This window comes from Oncorhynchus nerka, linkage group LG21, assembly GCF_034236695.1.
Source record: "Oncorhynchus nerka isolate Pitt River linkage group LG21, Oner_Uvic_2.0, whole genome shotgun sequence".
Classification (NCBI taxonomy): Eukaryota; Metazoa; Chordata; class Actinopteri; order Salmoniformes; family Salmonidae; genus Oncorhynchus; species Oncorhynchus nerka.
In genome coordinates, this window is record NC_088416.1 from 30,271,011 (window position 1) to 30,283,113 (window position 12,103).

The 12,103-nt window shown below is 43.7% G+C and overlaps 1 protein-coding gene across 2 annotated transcripts in view; it reads left to right on the top strand.

Annotated features, from left to right (window-relative positions):
* The window catches only part of LOC115104281 (myosin-10-like), a 68,992-nt gene that overhangs the window by 28,454 nt on the left and 28,435 nt on the right, over positions 1–12,103 (top strand). For both annotated transcript variants that reach the window (XM_065006568.1, XM_029625646.2), the window contains exons 4-5: positions 9,344–9,371; positions 11,677–11,779. In XM_065006568.1, coding sequence (XP_064862640.1) covers positions 9,344–9,371; positions 11,677–11,779 — 131 coding nt within the window. The remainder of the gene's footprint in view (positions 1–9,343; positions 9,372–11,676; positions 11,780–12,103) is intronic.

The window sequence follows — 12,103 nt, forward strand, 5'->3', positions numbered from 1 at the left end:
GATTAATCGGCCGATTTCTTAAAAAATAAAATGTTTTTTTACATTTATTTGTAATAATGACAATTACAACAATACTGAATGAAAACTTATTTTAACTTAATGTAATACATCAATAAAATCTATTTAGCCTCAAATAAATAATGAAACATGTTCAATTTGGTTTAAATAATGCAAAAACAAAGTGTTGGAGAAGAAAGTAAAAGTGCAATATGTGCAATGTAAGAAAGCTAACGTTTAAGTTCCTTGCTCAGAACATGAGAACATATGAAAGCTGGTGGTTCCTTTTAACATGAGTCTTCAATATTCCCAGGTAAGAAGTTTTAGGTTGTAGTTATTATAGGAATTATAGGACTTTCCCTGCTATACCATTTGTATTTCATTAACCTTTGACTATTGGATGTTCTTATAGGCACTTTAGTATTCCCAGTGTAACAGTATAGCTTCCGTCCCTCTCCTCGCTCCCCCTGGGCTCGAACCAGGAACACATAGACAACAGCCACCATCGAAGCAGCGTTACCCATGCAGAGCAAGGGAAACAACCACCCCAAGGCTCAGAGCGATTGACGTTTGAAACGCTATTAGTGCGCGCTAACTAGCCAGCCATTTCACTTCGGTTACACCAGCCTCATCTCGGGAGTTGATAGGCTTGAGGTCATAAACAGCGCAATGCTTGACGCACAACGAAGAGCTGCTGGCAAAACACACGAAAGTGCTGTTTGAATGAATGTTTACGCGCGTGCTTCTGCCTACCACAGGTCAGTCAGATACTTAGATGCTTGTATGCTCAGTCAGATTATAGCAACGCAGGACACGCTAGATAATATCTAGTAATATCATCAACCATGTGTAGTTAACTAGTGATTATGATTGATTGATTGATTGTTTTTTTATAAGATTTTAATGCTAGCTAGCAATTTACCGTGGCTTACTGCATTCGCGTAACAGGCAATCAGTCTCCTTGTGGAGTGCAACTGTCGTTATTGCGTTGCACTAGTTAACTGTAATGTTGCAAGATTGGATCCCCCGAACTGACAAGGTGAAAATATGTCGTTCTGCCCTTGAACGAGGCAGTAAACCTACCGTTCCTAGGCCGTCATTGAAAATAAGAATGTGTTCTTAACTGACTTGCCTAGTTAACTAAAGGTGAAAAAAATGGCCCTAATTAATCGGCCATTCCGATTAATCGGTCAACCTCTAGAATATAACCATTATTTTATTTGACTTGTTTGAATTTGGAGTGGTCCAGCAGAAGAGTGGAATGGAGTAGGCTACAATCCATACTTGGGCTCCACTGTACTTCTACGGTTCAAGATTAGGGAGGCTTGGACATGTTTTGGGGAGTAGATGGGAATGTTGAGAGATTAGGGGGCTAGTTGAGGGAGGAGGGGAGAGGTTGAGGGGTAAAAGGGGTGGCCTGGGGGGGGGGGGGGGTCTGGAATGTGTGGAATGAGTAGATTAATCCGTCTGGGGAATAAATTATTAGTGGAAAACGGATCCCCAGTCTGTCTCCTGCTGCATGGCCCAGGGGGGAGACGAGGAGAGGGTTGTTTGTCTATTTAGACCTAGATGTAGACCTATGTACACCTACGCAGACGACACCATTCTGTATACTTCTGGCCCTTCTTTGGACACTGTGTTAACTAACTTCCAGACGAGCTTCAATGCCATACAACTCTCCTTCCGTGGCCTCCAACTGCTCTTAAATGCAAGTAAAACTAAATGCCCGCACCCACCTAGCATCACTAATCTGGACGTTCTGACTTAGAATATGTGGACAACTACAGATACCTAGGTGTCTGGTTAGACTGTAAACTCTCCTTCCAGACTCACATTAAGCATCTCCAATCCAAAATGAAATCTAGAATCGGCTTCCTATTTCGCAAACAAACATCCTTCACTCATGCTGCCAAACATACCCTCGTAAAACTGACCATCCTACCGATCCTCGACTTTGGCGATGTCATTTACAAAATAGCCTCCAACACTCTACTCAACAAATTGGATGGTCTATCATAGTGCCATCCGTTTTGTCACCAAAGCCCCATATACTACCCACCACTGTGACCTGTACGCTATCGTTGGCTGGCACTTGCTTCATATCTGTCGCCAAACCCACTGGCTCCAGGTCATCTATAAGTCTTTGCTAGGTAAAGCCCCACCTTATCTCAGCTCACTGGTCACCATAGTAGCACCCACCCGTAGCACGTGCTCCAGCAGGTATGTTTCACTGGTCACCCCGAAAGCCTTTCATTCCAGTTCTCTGCTGCCAATGACTGGAACGAATTGCAAAAATCACTGAAGCTGGATACTCATATCTCTCTCACTAACTTTAAGCATCAGCTGTTAGAGCAGTTTACAGATCATTGCACATGTACATAGCCCATCTGTAAATAGCCCACCCAACTACCTCATCCCCATATTGTTATTTATTTATTTATTGCTCCTTTGCACCCAGTATCTCTACATGCACATTCATTTTCTGCACATCTATCACTCCAGTGTTTAATTGCTAAATTGTAATTATTTCGCGACTATGGCCTCTTTATTGCCTTACCTCCCTAATCTTACTTCATTTGCACACATTGCATATAGATTATTCTATTGTATTATTGACTGTACGTTTATTTATTCAATGTGTAACTCTGTGTTGTTTGTGTCACACTGCTTTCCTTTATCTTGTCCAGGTCGCAGTTGCATTTCTTTCATTCCCGTAGTTGTTGCTTGCTGTGTGGAGCAGCAGACAACAAAGGCCAAGGACATGTTTGTGTCTACCCAACCATTATCTGAACTGTTGTATTTTGTTGGTAGGGGTATAGGTTCTCCCCTGGTTATAGTGAACTGTTCACTCTGAATTGATGGCAGGAGACTGACAGCTTGATTGTACTGAGATCAGCCTTCCTGGGCCTTCAGAAAGGGGTTTTCAGTAGTCCACAGCTTGATGAATGTATGGTCTGATTTGACCCTGTCCTCTTGTTAGGCTTGTAATGGTGTAATGGTAATTTAATGTAATGGTGGCTTGTAACTTCATTGGGAGGAAACAAAAAACTGTGATGGAATTGCTGATTAATCGATCAAATCAAGGACCTGTGGGTCGCAAAAGAGCTTTTGTTTTATTTCTGAGTAATACTTTGGCTCTGTGCCATGGCTGCAGAGGGAGAGGGAGAGAAGGACTCTGTCAGAGGACGGAGAGAATAAGAGATGAGAGCAACAGTCAGGACAGAGGGAGAGAGATGAGCCAATAGAGTGTGAAATTGGTAGAACAATTTTCATTGGCCCCGCCCTGGGTATGTGAAACTGGTACTCTAGGAAACGGCCAGGGACAGAGCATATATGGGCAGAACAGATGGATTCAGTCAGACAGCCCTCTGTGCATGGGAACAAGAGAGACAAAGTCAATGGTTTGATCAATATGTGGTGGCTGTTCAGAATGGAGGAGCTACTGGCTCACTTCACCAGGCAATGGGTTTGGATCAGTTAGTTGATTGATATGAATGTATGGAGCCAATAGATTTCTCTTTCATATGATAATATCATTATTAGCCCTATAGTGAGTATAATAACACAATGCATACTAAATGAATGATTTTGTGGTAGGTATAAAGTATCTATCCTAAGTAATAAAGATAACTTTCCCCATTCACATAATGACCTTTAGCTAGCATGCTTTCTGAGAACGTGGAGATCATATGAGCCATGTATTACAGAATGACTTCAGCTTATTGGGTGTCTGGCTCTGTGCTCTGATTGTGAAATGCCTTTTGATAAATGGCCCACAGAGACGGGTAATTGAAGTCAATATCCTCTTTATTTATTTATTTATTTATTTATTTGGCTTTAGAAGACAATTAAAGATGATAAATGACCGTCTGAATGCCTAACCCTTCATCAGTGGAGAGGGAGTAAGGCAGGTGTCAAGGAGAGAATATTAGAACAAGAGAAAACAGGAAGTAGGTAGAGACCAGCATACCATTTTATATCAGTGACTGGATTGACAAATCAATGGCTGAGGTCATCATTATCGCTGACTACCAAGGCTCAACTGCCATTTTGAAAAACGCGATTGGTCTCTGATGTGAATCATATTCTAATCATGTATATCTGAGTTGATGTAGCTCGGTGTTGGGTGCTTCGATTCAAAGCGATCACAGCTACAAGGTCTGGTTGAAAATCAACATGACGTGGATGATAACCATCTGAGTTTCATAGAAAGTTATTCTCATGAAAACCCAGTGAAAAGCTCTGTCACGGAGACGAAGAGTAATCAAACTTTGACCTGTGGAGCTCTGGAGTCTGGTGTGTCGTCGGGAACCTGGCCAGTTCTACTCAGCAACCATCGATCATCCCTCCTGTTTTGCTATTCTCATCAGACGCATGCAAGTAGAAACAGACCGTGTGTCTCTGGGAGGAATAAAGAGCACCACAGGTCAGAGAAATCGGAGCGCTGAACGATATGTTCATTTATCAGACTGACTCGCCAGCAGCAGTTCACACTATAGTGACATAACAAAAGGTCGTGCCTATAACACCTGGTAGACATTCAGGTAGCCAGTCAGTCCTCTGATGACAGGTGACCGACATGAACTATTTATCATTCCAACCATCATTTGAGTGTAAAGATGATCATCCATAGAGTTATATTTGTTCCTGGGACTCATTGTTCAAATCTGTCATGAGGTCACAGTCCCAGACCTGTGGGCTTAATAAAACCATGTAAGCTCTTTATCTTCTGATCAAATATGGGCTTGGGCTGGGGAGCAATGTACCCATGACGCAGGGTCTAGCAGTGACAGCTGCCCTCTGTGGCTGTCCAGTCTGTTAGTCAGAGGGACATGGGGCTGGTAAGGTAAACACAGTGACCTTAAAGGGTATCCAATGGTGACCTTCAGTGTGGCTGAGTCACCCTCAGGCCTCCACAGGCCCCCTCACACTGACAACACCTCATACCATGGGCCACCAGGGTGAGTCTGAATGGAGCTGAGGCACAATGAGCTTTTAGGGAGAGCTATGACAGAGACACAGAGCTATGACAGAGACACAGAGGGAGGGGGTTGCTATAGGACCAGACTTGTAACCAACCCATACTAGCTCGTGTCCCTCTGATCCCTTTTGAGAATGCTCTGTTTAATCTATAACCATCCACTGTGGCTGTCACAATGTCAGTTTTCAGCGTTTGCGACATGCCTTTCTCTTCTAAAAATTGCAGTGGATTCATTAGCTATTCATGATGCACATGCACACAAAGAATCAGTGTGTCCTCAGTTCACCCCTTTCCCACTCTCTCCCTGGCTCAAAGCGTCGTCCCCAGGGTGGGTAGATTTAGGGGCGTCAGGCAGGCTGCTGGTTCAGCAGACAGTGTAGGGGATACGCTCTGCTGGCGACAGAGACCACTCACAGCGTGGTTGTTTGTAATGCCGGGGCTACACAGGCAAAGTTGGCTTGTCACATTAAAATATCAGTAACCTACAGCAGAGGGGCTGTGAAATCAAACCCATTTAGAGATTGGGGAGCACAGCAATACTGGTTAGATATAGATGGAGGTGGTAAGAGGTGTTGGTATTAGTGGAGGGGTCATTCCTCCCATTGATGTTCAGGAATTCAAGGTACAATTGAAGTCGGAAGTTTACATACACCTTAGCCAAATTAAATTTGAACTCACAATCTTGACATTTAATCCTAGTAAAAATTCCCTGTTTTAGGTCAGTTAGAATCACCACTTTATTTTAAGAATGTGAAATGTCAGAATAATAGTAGAGAGAATGATTTAATTTCAGCTTTTATTTCTTTCATCACATTCCCAGTGGGTCAGAAGTTTGCATACACACTCAATTAGTATTTGGTAGCATTGTCTTTACATTGTTTAACTTAGGGCAAATGTTTCGGGTAACCTTCCACAATAATTTGGGTGAATTTTGGCCCAATCCTCCTGACAGAGCTGGTGTAACTGAGTCAGGTTTGTAGGCCTTCTTTGCTCACGCACACTTTTTCAGTTCGCCCACACATTTTCTATGGGATTGAGGTCAGGGCTTTGTGATGGCCACTCCAATACCTTGACTTTGTTCTCCTGAATCTGTTTTGCCACAACTTTGGAAGTATTCTTGGGGTCATTGTCCATTTGGAAGACCCATTTGCTACCGAGCTTTAACTTCCTGGCTGATGTCTTGAGATGTTGCTTCAACATATCCACATAAGTTTCCTGCATCATGATGCCATATATTTTGTGAAGTGCACCAATCCCTCCTGCAGCAAAGCACCCCCACAACATGATGCTGCCAACCCTGTGCTTCACGGTTGGGATGGTGTTCTTCGGCTTGCAAGCCTCCCCTTTTTCCTCCAAACATAACAATGGTCATTATGGCCAAACAGTTCTATTTGTTTCATCAGACCAGAGGACATTTCTCCAAAAAGTACAATATTTGTCCCCATGTGCATTTGCAAACCGTAGTCTGTCTTTTTTATGGCGGTTTTGGAGCAGTAGCTTCTTCCTTGCTGAGCGGCCTTTCAGGTTCTGTCGATATAGGACTTGTTTTACTGTGGATATAGATACGTTTGTACCTGTTTCCTTCAGCATCTTCACAAGTTCCTTTGCTGTTGTACTGGGATTGATATGCACTTTTCGCACCAAAGTACGTTCATCTCTAGGAGACAGAATGCCTTTCCTGAGCGGTATGACGGCTGCGTGGTCCCATTGTGTTTATACTTGCGTACTATTGTTTGTACAGATGAATGTGGTACCTTCAGGCATTTGGAAATTGCTTCCAAGGATGAACCAGACTTGTGGAGGTCTACTATTTTTTTTTTCTGAAGTCTGATTTCTTTAGATTTTCCCATGATGTCAAGCAAAGAGGCACCGAGTTTGAAGGTAGTCCTTGAAATAGATCCACAGGCACACCTCCAATTGACTCAAATGATGTCAATTAGCCTTTCAGAAGCTTCTAAAGCCATGACATCATTTTCTGGAATTTTCCAACCTGTTTAAAGGCAGAGTCAACTTAGTGTATGTACTTCTGACCCACTGGAATTGTGATACAGTGAATTATAAGTTAAATAATCTGTCTGTAAACAATTGTTGGAGAAATGACTTACCAAAACTATGGTTTGTTAAAAATACATTTGTGGAGTGGTTGAAAAACAAGTTTTAATGACTCCAACCTAAGTGTATGTAAACTTCCGACTTCAACTGTACGTTTTGGAGGATTTCCACAGGAAATGAAACAACCTCTGTATAATAACTCAAGGCGAGACCCAGATGCAGACGGTTGGAGTCTTAGATGTTCAATAATCAAAAAGGAGTAGGCAAGAGAAAGGTCGTGGACGGGCAAAAGGTCAAAACCAGATCAGAGTCCAGGAGGTGCAGAGTGGCAGGCAGGTTCGAGGTCAAGGCAGGCAGAATGGTCAGGCAGGTGGGTACAGAGTCCAGAAACAGGCAAGGGACAAAACCGGGAGGACTAGAAGAAGGAGAAAGAGCAAAAGCAGGAGAAAGGGGAAAAACCGCTGGTTGACTTGGACATACAAGATGAACTGGCACAGAGAGACAGAAAATGAGCGACACCTGGAGGTGGTGGGGACAATAATGAGGACAGGTGAAACAAAGACAGTGTCACACCCTGATATCTTCCACAGGAATGTTGAGGACCTTACAGCGTCAGAATGTTGTCTCCATTTTAGGAGAAAAGGTTATCCAAACACAGAGGGGCCTCCGTGTCTATGATGTTTGTCCACATTACAAGATGTTTCCATCTGGACTCAAATAACTTCCTACCCAGAGACCCTCATTGTGTTGACTCTGTGTGTTACATCCCTCTGGATGATATACCTTCTGGTGTCACTGTGTCATGTCAGCTATGTCACCTATCCCCAAATAACTTTGTGATTTCATTTCCCATACATTCAAGGGTTGAGAGAGTGCCTGTCACATCATTCCGACAGGTCCTGTTCCATTACATTTTTGGGGCTGATAGCCACTTAGATATACTGGCATGCCTCCAACACCCACTAAAGAGCTTCATCAGAGTCAATCTATGGAGTTGAGTTACTGTGTGTCCAGTCCACAGAGCAGGTTCTTGTTGGAGGAGATGGTGAATAGATGCTGAGTCATGAGTGGGCTGAGGGGGTGAATAATGAGAGGCAAAAGGAGAATCATGAGGATAGCAGCTGCAGCAGGTATTTCTCTGGCATTTCTCTATTTCTCTGGCAGAGCACTGATCTATCTAGCATCTGTCTCTATCTATGCTTCTAACCCTGGTCCTGGAGAGCTACCCTCCTGTAGGCTTTTACTACAACCCCAGTTATAACCTCGCTGATTCAGCTTTTCAACCAGCTAATTATTAGAATCAGGTGCGCTTGATTAGGGTTGGAGCAAAAACCTGGACGCGGGCTCTCCAGGAACAGGGTTGGAACAGGGCCTTTGGTCTAATGCTTTAATATTTCATCATTTATGCCCGCTGAATTCATATTAATTAATAAATAAGCCTGTTTAATTTTGTCTGGCTTGCCGTTCCAAATGAAATGGAATATTGATTTAATTTAGTAGCCCCCAATTGTAGCTAGCTAGGGATCTTATCATACCGCCGTTGGCAGAATAAAAGGTTATTATTACATTATTATGCACAAGTTTCAGAGCACCTGTATATCCAGCTACATCTGCGACTTTAGGCCCAGTACTCTTTAACCTCATCCGTTGCCTGTGTTTACTGGATTAAACACTTGCCTTGCAGCGTGGAGAAAGACGCTTTCCAAGTTGGCGGCTTTCATCTGGGTTTCCCTGTAACTGGGTGTTCAACTTTAGTAGTTCTGTCGTATTGAATATCTTGTTTTTCAATATACGGATGAAATTAGGGCATGATTTGATAATATCAAGCACCTCCTCAACCACCGAGCCAGGGTGTCAGAGCAGTCCTCTGTGGATCCTAGGATTTGTAGTCTACATGGCTGCCCTCAGAGTTTAGGACTAGGCATGTCCAATCTGCTATGGATCGAAATCTCTTTTGAAATGAAAGACGTGTTAAGCTCTGACCCTGACACAGCAAGACTGTCTCTCATACGGCTAGAGTCTTTATGAATGGGCTGTAAGGCTGATCTGATCACACTCCTCAGTGTCTGCTGGGGCAGAACAGGACCCCACTGTCACTGCAGGCCAGGGGACTCCTGTTGACATAAACGCTGCATGGGGGGGGTTCATTTCTTGTCTGGATGTCATGAAATTGTGTGTGTGTGTGTGTGTGTGTGTGTGTGTGTGTGTGTGTGTGTGTGTGTGTGTGTGTGTGTGTGTGTGTGTATGTGTGCACTATCTGTAGTGGAATAGGCTGATTCTGACTCTGTCTTTGTTTTTTTGTTTTTCCCACAGATCGTGAAGACCAATCAATCCTTTGCACGTGAGTATCCTACTACTCTGTTGGGATCATTTCTCTAGACATCCTTTCCACTCACATTTCACTGACACATTTTACATGATTGAAAACAGCTTGCTTTTCAAATCAAATTGCATTTGTCACATGCGCCGAATACAACAGGTGTAGACCTTACTTTACCGTACCAAGCCCTTAACCAACAATGCAGTTCAAGAAATAGAGTAAAGACAATATTTCCTCAATAAACTAAAGTATAAAATAAAAAGTAACACAATAAGATTACATAACAATAACGAGGCTATAATACAGGGGGTACCGGTACCGAGTCAATGTGCAGGGGTACAGGTTAGTTGACGTAATCAAATGGTGGTAATGACATTGACTAAATTTAACATATCAAAAAATGTGTTATGTGTATGTTTCAGTGTTCCACATCAGAGGTGTATTATCAGCCCAATCCTTTATCTAAACTGCATTATGCTAATGCACCTGATGACGCCTGCTCCGTCAGTATGCTAGCTGTCCTGCTCCTGAAACATTACCTCATTAAACTGCCCAGTAAGGTAAACAGATCGCCTCAGCCTGCCAAGTCCTGCTCTGACACCATCTCTCAAAGAGGACTCAGAGGGTAGAGGTTGTTTTTTTAAGGTGGGCCGATTCCAGAGGAGACTCAGCGGCTTTATGAGCTGGAAAAGTAACCTGTCTGGCGCTAAGACTGATGTGGCTGCACCTTAAGTAGGGTCTCAGTGACGTGCCCCCTCTTTTCCTTGAGTTCACTTTTGGAGATTTCCTCCATGCAGAGTTGCACCCCAGTCACTCCTTTCAGATTACAGTCGAGCTCTTAGACTTGGGGAAGAAGGCAGAACAAGCCTACAGTATGTGGGAGTGAAGTGGGCAGCATTAGCATCTGTTAGTTGGTCAGAATGGGAGTTATACTGAAGTGATTAGCAAGGTCCTGCCATCCTGCTGGTTCTCAATTATGGACTAGATCTAAAAAGCTTTATGATGTAGTTATGGAACTGAGTTGGCATTTGAGAAACTTTGGAGAGTAAAGGGAGTTATGAGTGTGGTTTGGTACACAGTCTTCAAACAATTACACCCCCTGTTGGCCAGGATGCTACTTGCCGAGTTCTTGAGTGCTATATGCCAATGATCTCATTTAGACCGACCCATTATCACAGCAATAAGCACACCAATCTTACACCATCTTATAAAGTTGTCATGTCCAATCAGAAACCTACTCTGTTGTACTATCTGAGAGAGAATCCAGTCTTCCTGTCATTGAAAACCAGTGAGAACTGGTTTACATGCCAGTCCACATGATGATTAAGTAATTTGGTTTACAGAACAGGAAGTGATCCACTGGGCCACAGACCTGTGGAATCTCTCACCTTAAGAGTGTGACACACTGATGCAAGAGTCACAGGCCTCACACACTGATGACCTGGCTACCTTGTGCTTGAACAAGAAGAGTGACTAATACAGAAAGTCAGTCTGCTTGGAATGAAGAAAAGTATGTCCCATGCCCAAATCTGATGTTGTCATTTCAACCTAAAACATCTCACTGTTCTCACAATTGTAATGTGACATCAAATTAATCTGAAATGGCATTTGATTAACATATATTACACTATACCCCCACACCACCCATATACAAAGTGTAGAGGAGGAGACTCACATTGAGTTGCACTCTGGCCATTTATCCATTAAGCCAGCATTCTGTGTGGAGAGCTAATAGCTGGCTATGGTAAAGCCACGGGTATGTGGCTGTGTGCTGGTTCTGGAGGGGAGTGAGAGTTTGGTCCTGGCGGAGCTGTGGACGTCCCTGTCATTAGAGCCGGGCCAAAATCAGAGCCTAGAAACCCTGGAGACCTGCCCACCCAACCACAGGACCCTGGAGTTAAAATCAGACGGAGCAGAGCAGGCAAAACAAACAACAGTATCAGACTCTCTAGTCTATAGTATGTCCCAGGGCTGAGCAGAGACATCCCATCGGACATGATGAGCCTATGGGCTGGGCTGGGTCGTTTATGTGTTTTGACTGAACTTGGTTGAGATTATATGTGGAAGCCTTCCAGGAAGCTTGGCCCTGTCTGACAACTAAAGGCACAGTTATAACAGTAGACAAAGGGTTATATAAGTATTTGCTGGAAGTGTTCAACAGTGCTGAAATGTTATTTATTTTATGAGGCCTGCTTGGTAGTAGACTAGACCAGTTTCTTTGCTCTCCCTCATCCCTCCACCCCACCCCCTCTCTCTCTCCCCATCCTCTCTTCCTCCTCTGTTTAATCTGATATGTATTGGTCCTGTCTGTCTCCTCCTCACACAGAGGCGAGTCGGGTGCCGGCAAGACAGAAAACACCAAAAAGGTCATCCAGTACCTGGCCCACGTCGCCTCGTCACACAAAGGACGCAAAGACCACAACATTCCTGTGAGTGTTTCCATTCCCTCCTTCCCTGTTCCCTTCCTGAACTCCTCCTGTTAAACCCTCCAATGTGTCCATGCCGGACCCAAAGGCCGAGGCTTTATCACAGTGTGTACTCCACTTACTTCTAAACAATGTGTTCTAGTTTAATGACCACTGATGCTAATGGCTAACGCAGCTCCTCTAATAGAGTCTAATCAGTTTGTTGTTGTGTACCGCCTGAACCTGAACCGTCTCCGCTCCAGCTCTGTGGTGCTCAGTGCCACTCTGTCAGAGCCTAATGTTAGCAGGATAATGTTAGCAGGATAATGTTAGCAGGATAATGTTAGC